We start from the raw sequence: 16,774 nt of genomic DNA, 5'->3' as shown, positions 1-16,774 counted from the left end.
GCCCTGCAATTAGCAATTTCACTCAGCTGTATGACTTCAATAAATGCAAGCTTAACTTGCAGTTAGCAGGCTGGAGATCTCAGCAGTCCTGCACTGCAGAGATTCTCACGGGAGCCTTCCAGAACAACATCTATTACACTGACATGCATGAAAGTCTGACTTTGAAGGTCATATTTGTGCCCAAGCCAGGCAAAAGGTCCACTCCCTTGGTGACAGTGAGCAACCCCATGTGCTGGCTTTCAGTGTGTATGTAATAGAAGTGGGATTTACACATGGTGGAAACACTGAATACCTCTTGCATATAGTTCTGGAGCAGCAGTATTTCTCTGAATTTGCAGACACTGACTTCTGCGATGGCGTATGTGATGGAGAGTTGTCTACTGTCATGTGGACATCCCTGACAACCCAATCGGTTGTATTGATGTGGCTCCCCCGGCTGCACTTGTTGCAGTGTCCCACAAAGCACATCAGAATTTTTAAAAATGTAACAGCATGTGACAAAGGCCTCATTCAGGAAGCAGCACTGAGAAATAATTTCAGTTACACAATCAGCCATAACATACACGACTCACACTTTCTTGCCAGAAAACATATACAGTAGGACAATCTACAGATCAAATATAACTTTACAAATCTGGGGTGGCCTCTTCTGGTATATTATAAAAATCCTTGGGTGCCAATTTTTGGGTTATGGGAAAACACTAGATTTCGGGAGCATGTCCCTGCTGAATTTTTTGTTTGAAATAAATGGAATGCATAACTATGATTATCTTTTGACTGCACATGATGCCAACTGCATCTCTCAACCTCAGAAGTGGACTTTGCTAGAGGAACAGGAGTCTCCAGATCCAAATACTGCATGGACCAGAAGAAACTACAGGAGCTTTAAGGATAGGAATGGACCTGAATTAAAGTGGCCCTCAGTTAAGTATCAGGTTCTTGATGGAGATAAAAATAAGATCATTTTCCCTCCCTATAATGGTCTGTATATCTTTAAAGCCAGTGTAGCGGATACTTTTTAAAGTTATTGTGATTTATTCCTAAACTTCTCAGTATAAGTCTATGGTGATTTCTCAGGAAATGGACCTGAATTAAAGTGGCCCTCAGTTAAGTATCAGGTTCTTGATGGAGATAAAAATAAGATCATTTTCCCTCCCTATAATGGTCTGTATATCTTTAAAGCCAGTGTAGTGGATACTTTTTAAAGTTATTGTGATTTATCCCTAAACTTCTCAGTATAAGTCTATGGTGCTTTTCTCAGGAACTACCTACATTTTTGGGCATCAATGACAGTCTTTCTGATTTTACTTTTGATTTTTACAAGATACTCCCTATCTCATTTATCACTCTACAAAGTGGGATGCAAAAGTTAAAGTATTTTGAGTGGAATTTTTGAAAGTCTCTGGGAAATCTAACTAGAGAAGTTCCCTTTTATTTAGGAAAGTTTTGTTGTTGTTACGAAAATGTGATGGAGAAACTAGGAAACTAGTTCAATGTCTTTTTTCTAATTAGAAAGTTAAAGTTTTATTATTCTGAAATTTAAAAAGGAGATCATTTTACATTTTTTTTCCTCATCTTTCATTCTAAATTTTTCACTGACCCTATGTGGCTAGTCCTACTTGTTTCACTGTAGAGATAGTTTAAAAGTCTTTCCAGTACAAGTGCATGATTTCAGAAACATGGCAGCTTTTAAATTTAATTTTAGGAAACAGCTTTTAAATTAAGTGGACTTCAGAGGATATCTTACTAATCAGTATCAATCCAGGCTGTGTGACAAAGACCAATTATCTCCAAACTTCCAAATTTGAAGTTGAAACCAACTCCTAGAGAGAGCATGGCTTTTCACTCAGGCTGAGTACCAGGAGAATATTACCTGTCTTAATAACTGTACTGTGAAAGCCCAGCATTCTGTAGAATTTCTCAATGCCTTGTATGGATGGACTTTTTCTGTATTTATTTAAAGTAATTTGGTAGACATTTTTCTAATAATACAGAAATAGTCAATTAAAATTAAACCAACCACAATAGTAAGGAAGTGGCCATTTTGTCTACAAGTTAGACAACAATTACTATTGCTTTTGCTATAAACTATTTCAGACGACTATTTTAGAATCCCGTGAATCTGCAAAATAAATGACTTTTAGGTATTTATTGCTAGTTAAGGCCTTATTCCATTACACAGAATGTTTAAACAAGATTTAAATAATGTAGTTTAAGATAGAGATATTAAAGATGAGCTTCCATCATAAGCAATTTAAACTTTAATTTAAAGCTAAGGTTATTTTTCCTGTTTCGATGCACAGAAGAGTTTAGTTTAGAAGTTAAGATGAGGTGACAAGTTCTGAAAACTCCACAGCTATATCAGCATAACCAGTCCTTCTAAAAAATTTTTAGAATAAAGTACACAATTCAAGTGGAATACTACATTTAGTATGATTTCTACCATTTTTGAGAAGGTAGATGGGGATTGATGCTTGAGACCAGAAAAGGCACAAGACCTTTCTATAACATCATAGTCATCTCCTATAACAGTAAGAGGAATCAAAGAAATCTCCCTTCAGGCAAATATTATAACTGAAGCACAAAACAGAGCCTCTTTGTGAAGCTTATATAGGAGATTCTGGGCATTCCTTCCACCATACTAGCAGCCAGTCTAATTGTATATGAGTCATTAAAAGCAGTCGTCGTTTGCCCACAAAATAATTAAAGGTTTCATCTCTTTTAGTAACCACCAACTATAATTACTCCAGAATTTGTGACTGACAACCTGAACAACAAATTAAATGCAGCTTCAAGATGCATGCAGACTTTTAAACATTTTTTTTTGCCAACGGGTATTGCCTGTTGTCTCCCGGGGCTTGCCCTTGTGCTGCTCTGCTCAGTTTCTTCCTTTTTGTCTGGTTTCAAACTGTGAGATCTCATCTCTCTCCTTCCCACAGTTGCTCCAAACCTGCCCCTTCCTTTTCAGTCCTTCTGCCAAGCTTGCATGCTTTCATTAGGATTGCCTGAACGACAGCAATCATCTTTTTAAAAGCCAAGTTTTGGTGCTCTTGGTTCAAAAAAAAAGCAGCAGTTGAGTTCGTTCCCTCGGTAATCACCATGCCTACAGGCACCATCTGAACATCATCCTTATTTTTCATTACAGTGAAGGCCCTCAATCTTCACTTAGAAAGCTCTGCCCAACTCTGCTCCTCTCTTCCTCCTTCCCCTCCCAGTGGCTGAGTTTCCTATTGCTCTTTCATGAGACATACTCAGCCTGTTCCCTCTGAGCGCTTTCTACGTTCCCTCTCCAACTCCTCGTGACAGGCAGCTTTCTCAGCACCCTTGTCAGATAGTGTCGTACAGAACTCTGAAAGCACGTCAGCTGAATTTTTGTACCGTTCAGCCACCTATTCACTTCTATTACCTCCAGGTAGCATTCTTCTCTAATATTCTTAAGCAGCTTTAATTACAAGTACTTTGGAGATGTGACAGTTCATACAAGCAGAGCACCACTACATACTGCCCCAAGCCACATGTACTAATGAATGTATACAAGTTCTGTAAGCAAACTACACACACATGGAATATTCGTCATCCTACTTCAATTTGCACATGAAAATTAAGCAAGGAAGATTATTTTCGCTGCTTTATAGGAGAGAGTTAGAAACACAGAACAGGCTGGCTGGATTACTACAGACAGTGGAATAACACCATGTAAATAAACAGATTAGCTGCCATACTATGAATATCATTTATTCATACACACAATGGATTCAAATATTTGAATTTACTCTCAAACTTAAGTGATGTAAACTGCAAAAGTCATCAGCTGCATGGATTTATGTTGTCTCCATTCTCAAACTGTGCCTTAATAAATGTTGCATGCTTTCTATATCACATTCACAGCCTACTGAAGACACTATAAAACCCTGTCACTCCAGATTGGCATTGCAGAAAATAGTAATTTGCCAATGCAGCATTTTACCAATTTTTGGCAGAGAAGCCTAGAACTACCTGAATTCCCATAGCACAGGATGGAGTAGTGCATGCCCTTAAGTACAAAAGCAATGGCAGAATTCACGTCATTTCAGGAGGCGAATTCAAGTTCATTGGTGACACAGCTCAAATTAAAAAAAAAAAAATTAGGCTTTTTAAGTCTACTAATGTATGCAATTATTTCTGTTTTATGTAATACAAGACTAAATTATTCCCAAATTCCCCACCATGCCACGAATGAAACGGAGCATTTTACTTTTCACCAAAAAAACCCAGCTTGGCAAGTTTCACGGTTTTATGTTACAGAAGTAGTAAGAAAAAAAAATGAAAATTCATTAGATTCCTGAAAACAACAAAGATCCCCCGGATCTAGTAATTTTCGAGGGCTTTTTCTAGCTATTTTAAAGCAAGATGTGGTATTTTGATCTACTCTGAGCTGTAACATTGCCGTGACAGATGCATTAGGATGGTCTTGTGCCTTACAGCAGGTTCATGGGATTCTTCTGAAGGAGTATTGTTCTGCAAGTAGCAGAGTTTCAGCCTTTGCAGAGATACTTATTTGCTCAATAGCAAGACCAGGTAATTTTCATTTCAATACAACTGTTTTTCATCGTCTCTGTGGGTCCATGCATAGGCACGCAGTTTTCCATGTGAGAATTCATTAATGAGCCAGGCGTAGCTCTGCCTCCACAGTAGCTCCTCACCTAAGCAATCACATAGTAAACTTCTGTTCTGTCATGCCAACGACTACATTTTGAACAGCTCCATGCTCTTTACGCAGCATAATGTGCGTAATCAGCAACGTACCATGAAGCAACCAGTGTCAATTCAGAAATAAAGCATTATAATGCTTACCAAATAGTCATTCCTTGGACACAGCATGACAGCAGTCTTCTGCAACAGTATGCTAAGCTTTAGAAGTTACAATCACAGATACTGCTTTTCAGTAAATGGTCTTAGAATATGACAAGTTAAAACTTCAGTATTTTTGTAATCACCACATAAGGAAAGAGAATAAGGGGGAGATTTCACTTACGTGTGAAGAGAAAGCAAGTTTGGTTTGTTTGGCATGGATTTTTTTAGCTACATGATATTGTGTCTACAGCAAAACCAAAGTCTGGCTTATTTATAAATGCTGAGCTTTGCATTTTCAAGAAGTGTTTGGGAATACTTGGTATACAGAGAAAAAAAATCATGTCTAGATACACAAACATAGAAAGGCATCTCAAAACTGCATATTGAAGAGGCTGCTAAGATGGAAAGAAGACTGATGACATATAGCATAAGGCTACAATGCCAAGAATCATTTAGAAGAAGTCGTCTCCCAGTCTGCCCAACAGCAGAAGAAAAAACAACTTCACCCCCATATAGCATAAGGCTACAATGCCAAGAATCATTTAGAAGTCGTCTCCCAATCTGCCCAACAGCAGAAGAAAAAACAACCTCACCCCCAGAAGCAATATATTTATTGTTAGATAATACTCAAGTATTCTGTTGATAGATCAACATGATCCACAGTCATATTAAGTATGACTACAAAAGGTCATGTGCTGTGAATGGGTTCTAAGACTTTTCAGGAAGCTTTAAGACCTGGAGAAGTCATACAGTCGTACTGCATGAAGAAAAATTGGAAACCTCATCTAAAAAGAAAAATATGCATCTGAAGGCTGATGTCCTGTTTCGTAAGTCAGTGCTGTCCTGTGAAGGAACTGCCTTCAGCCACAAGCTGCAGCAGACTGTCAGAAGTCTTGGGTTTCTTTAGGTGCTCAATTTCCACTGTACTCAGCTAACCCATCATAAACCGTAACTCCTAACTCTTACCTGGTTTTGCTGCACTTGATTGCTTCCCACAGCCTTCCCTACGTTCAGCATCTATTACTCAAATTAAAAATCCCCAGCATGTAGCAAGTAATTGAGACTTCCCAGACAGCTGAATTCTGAGGGTTGTACCTGGGAACACTGGGTAAGAACTCAAAAGGCGAATACAGCAGCCGCTACAAGTTTCAATGTACACCAGCACTACACGTGGCAACAGGACAGGAACTTCACCTGAGCAAGGAGGGCCAGAATGAAGACGGTACAGAACACACAGTATCAGTCCCTATAGATTGCTACAGCTTTATGAAAAGGAAGAAAAAAAAAAGGGCCACAAGTCCATACAGTGAATATGGTGTATGTTTTATTTTATTTACAGTACATTTGTTATAAATATAATACATTTCTTGAAAATCTTGAGTAGACTTTTTTAAAACAGATCAATTGTTATAGTTACATAATAAAGCAAGTGACAATTTAAACCACAATCTCATGGTTATGAAATAGTGCATTCTGTGTTGAGATGAATGAGAAAATACTCAAACTGTTTGAAGAAATTATTTTTTAAACACCTTAGGTGGGACTTGTGTGTAAACCTTGAAAGGTCACCGGTTTCCATAAACATGAAAACTCAAAACAAAATTTTAAACTAAAGAAACGAGAAACAGAAACGGATTTCAGACACCTTATTGAACTTCACAGTAAGGTTGGGATTTATCATGACTAATGGCTTCAGACAGGAAAAAGCCAATGAGGGTTTCTTCCTGAACCATATCCTAATACAGCCACAATTATTAAACACACCATGCTGGAAGTTGTAACAGCAGTCAAGCTGCATTTTTGACAGGGCGTAGGACATACAAATATGTTCAGATTTGGAGTTAAGGAATATTTTGTGTTATGAACAACTTAATTACCAGAGAAGAAATACATTATAAAAGGATAAACGTATTTTCAGTCCAACGTGCGTTGCATTGAGAAACAAATTGACAAGTAGTCTGAATATTTTGCTATTTTCTTTCCTACACAATCTTTAGTAACAAGTTAGATGTTTGAGGTGCTATTTCCAAAAACTGCAGCAAAATGTCAACCAGCAATATAAGAAAAGAATCCCATTTATTTTGTCTTTTAGTGTGATTTTTTTTTTAGGAAGTGGTCAGATATTATTGATAATAATCAGTGCAGGCATGGAGTTCTGCTGACTCGTTTCAAACAGAGTAACTTGGTCCGCTAGCTTGGCAAATACTCTGGGGGTTCCAAGATTATAGACACCTGTATGAACAAAGCAAGCTTTCAGCTGCAAGCTATAGACCTCCTGGCTTTTAAGTTGAAGCTTGTACTGTGTTTGCCCAAGCCATGTAAAAGATCCATGGACTTCTAGTGCTTCTGGGCTGAAAAAGAAGGTAACAAAGTTATTTCTCTGTATTTGAAGCATACATACCAGTTTACATGATTCCTTCAACCTCAAGTTTTCCCAAGATTTCAGAATGCACTGTGTGTCTGTCACTGGCCCCTTACAAAGAGATGCTTGTTTATGCTTTCTGAAAACTTCATTTCAAGAGCCAGGAATTGGAAACTTAAGTTACTATTCTGGCAGTCTTTGGATGCAATAGTGCCCACCATCAGTCATCTTTGATGACCTGGAAGTTGCTGAGTCTTTTTGACTGCCTGCCTACAATAATTTCCCGTAAGTCACTGCCTTTCCCAAAGGCATCACGCTTTGTTTCCCCACACACACTGCCCACCCTTATCTTTAAAAGATTAAGGTTTTTCTAGCAAGACAAAGCTAGTTGCAATCATAGGTATAGACAGAACTGCGCTTAACATTTTATCAAGATGCTAATTGCAGCTTCAGGAAAAAAAAGTCATGTCTATATGTCCTCTTTCCTACTGCATCTACATCCGCAAATACACACCCCACACACACCCCATCCCCACAAACATACACACACTCTGAGACAGAGTACCTAAGGTACCCTTGGGTATCTTTATGGATCCCTATTTCTACCCATCAGCTCAATTTAACTCTGGGTCCTCACTTCTTGACAAGTACTTTTTAGTGTTCTTTGACTCGCACTTAACACTCCTCTACAGCAGCTCTCCCCCTTGGCTCAGATGAATCACTACAAATTTTTAAAACATTTCTTTGGTTCCCAATATACTGTACACTACATACAGAACATTAATTATACATGTATGTATAATGATGAGTGCCAGTGTATTCTCAGCTTTTTGTATAACCGACACATAACACTAACAATAGACACGGTAACAAGATCCAAATTGTCACAGTTTTTGGAGTTCCTACATAAGGCATTCTTGGGCCTGTCCCGTGAACTAGAGTTCAATCAGAGTGCATGTCACAAAGAGTCAACATGGATATACACTGCTTTACAGACATTGCATTAATATATTGGTTTGGGGGAGAGAGGTATGTTTGGTTTTTTGTTTGTTTTTAGGAAGTTTCAAGGCACATGACTATGCTATCCTTTCAAAGACCTGTCTTACAACACTGTCACAAAACATGACCATCTTGTGAAAACACAAATCAGTGAACAGCTTCCTAATTTTAACTGATGAATAAAACAGACTTAAGCCTTCCATCCTCTATTTCTGAACCTGTGTATTAGGCCCTGGGCTTTTAATTTCTTACTTGCCTGGACACACTGTTGGCAATAAGCAAATGTTCCCCATGACTAAGCCTACCTCAGTGTCCTTCACAACCTGCCTCCCCCCACTGCCAAGAATATTCAGTCAAGGATCCCACAAAGTCTATTTTGTGGTAAGCAAACCAAGTAGCATTATCTCTATGGTGGGGGGGGGAGGAGGCAGGGGAGAGGTGGTGTCACCTGAATTAGGAGTTAAATTGCCTTGTTTTAACAAAAGTGGAAGAATTAACAATGCTATAACATGGTACTGAATTCTCTCTCCCACAGAGAATCCTTAGAAAATCTTTTAGAGACAATTCACAAAACGTTTCCTCAGTGCTAATATTTTCGCACATAATATTACAGTTCTAAGCAAAATGCCAGTCATAAGAATCAGCTGATAAACCTGGGGAAGTCTTAAAAATACCTAAGGTTCAATGACATTTTATACTAAGTCACATTGCAGAAAGAAGTACTTGTTTAAAATTCAAAAGTTTTCTACAAATTACTTGATACTTTAAAAATGAAAACCCAACAACATATGTTTAATAAAGTAAGGTTGCTGAAGCTCATATTTCACTAGTTCAAAAGCATTTCCACTTTCCTAGAAAAGATCTGCAGAGTTTAACTATTCGAGAGTCACAATGGGAGGTCCTGTCTTAGCAATAGTCAGAAGCAAAGTAAAATTGAGCACTGACTGAAGACTCCCATTTGACTGTACATTCTTTCAAAGAAGTCACTGTTGAAAAAATCCTGTTCTAGATATTCAATACAGTTAAAACATTACAAGATTCCCCAAAACTAGGAAGCATTCTCAGAAAATATTGTTTTATTAACACTCACACATTACCTTGTTGTTTTATGCCGCAAATCAATCATTACATCTACAACAGCCTGGGAACAATTGGAAAGTAGGAGAGTGACAGGTACCAGACAGAGGCTGCAAAGGAAAAAAGTCTTACTCTGCATGGTCTTAATTATACACTTTAATAGTTAAAATAAATTTCAAGTAATATAAAATTAACATGTAGTTCTCTATTATGCAACAGTCAGACAGCGTACATAGCAATATAATCACTTACATTGACTAGAGTTTCCTATAATAAAGGCTATTAATTGAGGTAAACAGCATTGGCTCAATTGAGCCAAATGAAGTTACCACCTTCCTTCATCCAGCTGAGAAAGACTAGCAAAAGCGTAAGTAATACCTCAGTTTACAGGAAATCTACTGTTATGACAAGAGACAGTTCAGAATGGGATAGCGTGGTCCACTATGCTACTCTGAACCACTGTTTAGCACGTTTTGTCTAGATACTTTTCTTCTGCACTGTCTCCTGTAGAGGGATTGCTGGTATCTGACCTAAAGGTTTAGCCAGAACAGTGCCTGAACAGAACAGACAGCACATACACATTTGGTGTTAATTTAAGCCTTTACCCTGAATAAAACTAATACAGTTAGTTGCTATTCTGCTTGTTCACAATTAGTATGATTGTTTTCAATAAATAATGCTGCAGCAAGAAAGACTGATATTCACAGGCAGGTACACAAACTACTGCAGCTGAAACAGCTCTATGTATGCAACAAGTGATTTGTGTCACTGGAATTCTTTGCCATTGCTTAACAGTTTAAATATCCTAAACTTGACTAACAAGAAAAGAACAATTAGGAACTATAACGAAAAAGATATGAATTTGTTACTGGAATAATGCATGCTTTGCAACTATCATTAAAAATCTTATAAAATGTTTGAATGTTAGATTTTATAAAGAAAGAAATCCCTTTCTTTTGGCAACTTACTTACATTAACTGAAATGTTAGGAAAAAAAAGTGTAACACAGTAGAGTTCTCAGATAAAACAACTCAAACCTAAATAGGTATCTTTAGGTTTCAAGTACAATTCATTTCATACCTAGAAGTGAATCCAGAGGGCTTTGTTCAGATCATTTTAATTTTGAAAGACTCATGATTTTACAGGCTCCAACTAATTCACTCTAGCAGTCTGCTTTTTGACAGAGGTTAATTCTGATATTCTTCCAGGAGACAAGCCCCAGTGATCTAAACTGTTACCACCTCTCCTTCTGACATAAATCAGAACCACGCACAGCTAATCTTGGCAAGTCAGATGCTGTAGACATGGCAGTTCTTTTGACTTTAAAAAGTACCACTTACTTTCTGTCTAGCTCCTCAAAGTAGTCACACTGTTTACTCTGACACCAAAAATAAACACAAAGGCAGCAGAGCATTTATTTTTCTTTCAGTAAGTTTGATAACATTAGTTAACAGTAAAACTGTGAACTGTGGTATTACAGCCTGTTTTTCTACATCAAATTTTCATTTTACCTATACAATTCTGAAGCAGTGAGTTTAAGACTTGAGCAAGATTTCACCCTTGCATACCAGACTTCTATCTTTTGTATCATAACCCACACAGCATCTCAACAGGATTTATGTCAAGTTAACGTTACTTCAAAAGTTTCTGAAGAAAACATTGCATGAACCTTTTTTGATGAAAAGAATGATTGAAAGACTCTGGATAATGAAGACTTGTCTTGATAAGATTAGAAAGCTGCTCTGGTGTTGGTCTTGCAGGTACTGGTGTGTTTTCTGGTCGAAAAAACTTTAAGAGAATCATTTCCGGTAATTCCTGAAACACAAATTCAGAATGACATTTAAAACATTGACATAAGCTACTGTGCAGCACAACAAGAAATCCAGTCACAGAAGCTACAATTTTCCATTATGAACTATGTCACTCCAGGGAAATAAGTCTACAGCATCATGAAGCTTACAGTTTTTTCCAATGTGTTTTGTATTTAAGTGTGCTAGAGGAGGAACTGAGATATTTATGTTACCATCTTCTGAGACAGATTTCACAGCTGCTTGTGAAAACACTATCTGTGCAAGTTTCACAAAAGCATGCTATTGTTGCAGTGGTTTGTTAGTGGTTTTGTTTTGTTTCTAAGAAAAAGGGACAGCATTTACACAGTTCCCTATTCAGCAGCTGTACCTAAAAAAAAAAAAAAAATCTATCACCTGCCCTGGGAAGTTCACAACAGGAAAGCCAATAGCCAAGTTTCCCAAAACAGATCCAAAGTAAAGCAAACACAAGTTTATAGGAACATGCTAACAATGACAGAAGGATTTAATAACGCAGAGTATCTTAAGAATTGTATAGCAAGCTTTTGCAGATATGAAAGTTACCTTCGCCGCAGCTGAAAGCCCAAGTCAAACACTGACACGCTACTTGGGATTCATCCTAACCCTGTGGGCAGAATCAATCTCTGAAGCAGAATAAATCAGATGATACAGAAAGATGCAACACCAAATGAGGCAATCAGGCTTCATTCGGTCCAGCATTACAGCACTACTGTAACTCTGTCCAACATCATCTAATCTGTTTTGCAAACAGGATTCATTTGGGAAGGGGCTGCCTTTCATTACTCCCTTATGAATCTATTCTGCAAAAATCTATCACCTGCCCTGGGAAGTTCACAACAGGAAAGCCAATAGCCAAGTTTCCCAAAACAGATCCAAAATAAAGCAAACAGAAGTTTATAGGAGCATGCTAACAATGACAGAAGGATTTAATAACGCAGAGTATCTTAAGAATTGTATAGCAAGCTTTTGCAGATATGAAAGTTACCTTCGCCGCAGCTGAAAGCCCAAGTCAAACACTGACACGCTACTTGGGATTCATCCTAACCCTGTGGGCAGAATCAATCTCTGAAGCAGAATAAATCAGATGATACAGAAAGATGCACACCAAATGGAGGCAATCAGGCTTCATTCGGTCCAGCATTACAGCACTACTGTAACTCTGTCCAACATCATCTAATCTGTTTTGCAAACAGGATTCATTTGGGAAGGGGCTGCCTTTCATTACTCCCTTATGAATCTATTCTGCAAAAAGTCCACCTTTAGAAGAAAAAAAAAAAAAGAATTTGCAGCAGTAAGTGTGACTAACTACTAAAAGCAAGTGACCAAGAAGATTTTAAAAAGCCACCAATAAGTCAGTACACTATAACAAAGTAATACTTGTTGTTTAAGGGTGATGGATTGTACCTTCTAAGTTGAAAAGAAATACTATAGGCAACAAAACCTGACTCAAAATAACAGACACACTGGGCATTCTGCAGTATGTATGAACATCTCAGTCACTGTTTGCCTGTGCTGGTAACACCAGGAAGACATCACATGTTTTATCAAGCTTGCAATTCTTTCCCCTTGAAAGGAAGAGTAGGGGTTTGTTGGTTTGGTTTTTGTTAAGTAATTTGAGGAAAAAAAAAAAGAGAGAGATTTCACAGTAACAATGAAATATTTTAAGCGACGAATTAATCTGGTATTTCCTCCCTACCCGATGGGTATCTAACTTGATGAAAATTGACAGCATGAAACACACTGGCCTCCAGAGATGAGATTATAGATTTTCATTTAAATTCATCTTTCCCCTCAAATTACGGTCCAACCAATTATTCAATGCCCTCTTCAACCACATATCAATATCCTACACACTGTAGTTTGCCCTAGAGTCAATTACCTGTTCCAAGTCCTCCCAATCAGAATTCCCGAGTATTTTTTTAAAACCCTACAAAAGACAAATATGAAGGTTTATCTCTACAAACAGACAAGAACAACATGAAATGCAGCAGGAACATTTACTGGTGAAAGTGCAGAGTGCCGTTAACATTTCAAACCTTTAGTTCTAATTACACCTCTACTGAAGGACTGGAAAGCAGTAAGATTAACCATTTACCATCACAGAGCTAAACCTTAAGTCCAGCCAGCCTCTGGGTGTCAGATTCAGAAAAGATGTCTGTCTCCAAGTTCAGTTGCTCAAACTCTAGTTTTTTTTGTAATTGTGTACCTAGAACAAAGGCTAAGACATGACATTTAGTACATGATTCTCTTACCTAATGCTTCAGGAGAGAATTAAGCACTTCCAAATGGTAACCAAGAAGATGTGCATACACATCAGGGAGCTACCTAGAGACAGCTAATAAGAAATGCTAAGTTTAAGGATGCATTAAATTCCTGCCCTACTCTGGAGCTCAGGAAATTGGATCGAGGCTACAAAAAGACGCCCATATCTGCTTGGGCACCTGTACCCTCCCTTCAGGAATATGCACCAAGCAGATAACAGCCTCAAGACTTTTGGTTACTTACACTTGGATTTATTTTACTTTGTTTCTAAGAATTAAACAGGTGGCATTTTGTTGCTGAAATCCTGGAATACCAGCCCAAATGGAGTATTGCCTTTTTAAAGGCAAAACCAAGAGTTCTGACACCTAAAGTCTGCTTGTTGACCCATTATGGTTCCTTGCAAAGCTTCTAGAAATGCCACAGGCTCCAGTAGACAGCAAGCACCGTATATTGCATACAAGAAGGCCACAACAATGGTTAAGATGCTCCCTTTAAAAAATGGTTAAGGTGTAATTTGAAGGTCTCATCCATACATACTGGTAGAGGTAGAGATAAGCTTGACTAGAAGAGACTTCATAAGAAGAGTTTGGAAGAACTGTACGAGGAGGGAATGTTTTTTGTTATTGTTTTAAATATTATAGCTGCATTTTTAAGCTTTTTGGTTTTTGACTAGAAACACGCAACAGGCAGTAGCACCAGAACCACACTGCTCCCCACAGTTACCTTCCAAGAGCTACAAACTATGCAATTGGGGCTAGGAAAGTTGTTTCTATTTTTAGAAAGCTTTTTGCTGCCCAAAGCCATCTACAAAGACCAGCTTCAAACAAATATACTTAAAACTAGACACAAGCTTGCTGTTCCAAGTAGAATAATGGGCACCTGTACCCTCCCTTCAAGAATATGCACCTATAATAACTATTCAGTAGTTACAAAAAAGCCAGGACCTTTGGAGTCTGACATTTTGCTACTTTGAAACAAAGTTATATATTATTCCTACTTATACTTCGGAAATTGCATATTAGTCATTCACACTGGTTTTAGATATCTCCTGCAGCTGTACTAAGCTAAGAGTTGGAAGAGTCAACATTTACACCATTCAAAGCATCTTTTGCTGATGCTGATGCATCTGATAGATGCAATAGACAGGTCTGCCCATAATACATTCCTTAATCTCTTAGAATGCACTTTCAAATTGAAAGTTCTTCCTTTCCATCAGATGGATGGAAGTGATGGTATCTTCACATGCAGTCATTTTAAAGGATTTTTCTATGTAATATTAGACAACCTAAAGTTTTCAATTTCAGAAACAATCTTCTCAATGACTGCTCTTAAACACACCAGAAAAAGTTAAACACCATAATTTGATTTCCAAGTTGTATGGAAATTCAGCATATTTGCCCCATAAATCACAAGTTACACATAGCCAAAAGGATTATTAACATGCTCAGTCAAGTATGAGGGACCAATATGCAGAGCACAGAAGAAAATCTAAACAGGAAACTCTTGAACAATGCTAACCATAAGTAAAAGCAGAATACATGAAAGCAACAGAGAGATCCTAAGTGACATGTCTTTCTTCCTTTCCCATTTTAGATTAGAGAACTCCCATTTTAAAACCTCAGTTTTAAGTTGGTTTCCGTCACCATGTGACTCAAGCTCCTAAGTATAGAAATGACAACTCCAGGAACAATATTTTATTAAGACACCAGTAATAATGCATTTGAAAACACAAATATTCTCATCAGCTCTGCAGTCCATCAATGGGTAAAGCAGCAGATATAATTTTTGGAGTATTTCATTCATGACAATAACATAAGCCAAGCCAGTCGTCCCAAATTGGTATAGTAACTAGTACATTAATTGATACAGAGTGAAAAATGTACACTTCAGCTCTTGGTGTTTATTTACCCTTAAGAATTTTGCTTTCCCTTCACTGATGTGGTTTAAAGAAAGTCTTAAATCCATTCCAACAATCTGTGTTTAATTCAAGTATCCCTTCCCACGTATCCTGTAAAAAAAATTCTGAACTAGCACAAGATGTCACTTCCAGTAATTCGCTGTTAAGAAAAATAAAGTTATTTAAACCCTACCCTCTCCTACCTTGCAAAAAATTCCTACTTCCAACCAAACTGTTGCTGCCTCACTAAGTTGCATCTATATTAAGAAGCAGCGTTACCAAAAATTATCATCTCTGAAGTGAAACACTGCCAAAAAGCCTGCATCCATGCTGTATGCATTTTATGGATTTTACTTTGGGCTAGCACTGGTCTAATCCACAGGACTGAGCAGCCCAGAAGCACATCATGTGCGGTCCTGGAACACATCTGGATTAATTCTGCCTGGAAGGTATCCACTTTGTGCATTACAAGACCACTTCACAATGAAAACAGAGCGCTGTAAATAGGGACAGTATCTTAAAAAAAGAAAGTACGCCTGATCTAAAACACTCATAGACACTTTCTCTCATCTAGACTTCAGTCGAAACTAAGTTTTCACTCACATGCTAATGTGTTTCAGAAGTATGGATGCACTATTCCCAACATGCCGGCATGCCCAAGTGACAAGCCTCTACTAGACTGCTTCTCACCTTCCATCAGCGTGAAGTCTTTGCCAATCAGAAGTGTGGCAAACGCCCCAGCCCCACGCTACTACGTCCATCCCAGCGTATTACACTGTGCTTCGGAATCTTTTGGATTGAATTCACCGGATTAGAAAAATATGGGCAACAGCAATACGCAATAATATTGATCAACAGCCCTGACTGCAAATGGATGTTTAAAGTATTTGAAGTTTTTGTCCTTTTACTAAGTTAAGGTAGAAAGAGGTCAAGAACAAGGGACAGAATAGCTGTATTTTGGATGCAATCATAAGTTGACCTTCAGTTAAAACCACCTGATTCCTGAAAGCAAGTTTCAGAAGAGAAACAGAACCCATAGCAGTATCATTGTGAAAAAAAGAACAGCCATTAGTTACAAATACCCAGCTAATTTTTACTAGTGAGGCTTTTACTACTTGGACTCAAACAGCTACTGCTAACACATCTGCTCAGACCTATTCACTTTAACAAAACCTTTTGAGATTTATTCTTCACATATTGTTGCTAGTGACTATAACGTATCACTTTGTGGCACCTTTTGTGTTTCTGATTCAAGGAAATAAATTACATTTAGCATTTTTCCCCCTACCTTTAGCAAAAGGCCATTTTTTCAAAAATACAAGTGAGAGAAAAGATAGGAAGATAAATGTCTTCCATATTATTCAGAGCGCTTTCTATATGAAACAAAGAAATGCTTTAACAGAGTCAATATTCTTTAAGTGTTCCTTCAGCATACTATGTGTTACGATTCCAAACTTCTAGAACAAAGATGTAAGTAGTTCATCATATCACCTGATAAGTCTACTGTCCAGTAAC

General features: G+C 37.8%; 1 protein-coding gene across 1 annotated transcript in view; it reads right to left on the bottom strand.

Annotated features, from left to right (window-relative positions):
• Nucleotides 1-6,135: 6,135 nt before the first annotated feature.
• Nucleotides 6,136-16,774, bottom strand: part of TRAPPC8 (trafficking protein particle complex 8) — a 51,593-nt gene continuing 40,954 nt past the window's right edge. Inside the window, exons 27-30 of the mRNA XM_019473763.1 lie at nucleotides 12,980-13,027; nucleotides 10,941-11,086; nucleotides 9,292-9,381; nucleotides 6,136-7,184 (exon numbers count right to left, since the gene is read on the bottom strand). Coding sequence (XP_019329308.1) covers nucleotides 6,950-7,184; nucleotides 9,292-9,381; nucleotides 10,941-11,086; nucleotides 12,980-13,027 — 519 coding nt within the window. The 3' untranslated portion in view covers nucleotides 6,136-6,949. The remainder of the gene's footprint in view (nucleotides 7,185-9,291; nucleotides 9,382-10,940; nucleotides 11,087-12,979; nucleotides 13,028-16,774) is intronic.

Source organism: Aptenodytes forsteri, unplaced genomic scaffold, assembly GCF_000699145.1.
Source record: "Aptenodytes forsteri isolate BGI_AS27 unplaced genomic scaffold, ASM69914v1 Scaffold23, whole genome shotgun sequence".
In the NCBI taxonomy this organism is placed as follows: domain Eukaryota; kingdom Metazoa; phylum Chordata; class Aves; order Sphenisciformes; family Spheniscidae; genus Aptenodytes; species Aptenodytes forsteri.
This window is presented reverse-complemented; position numbering and strand designations above follow the sequence as displayed.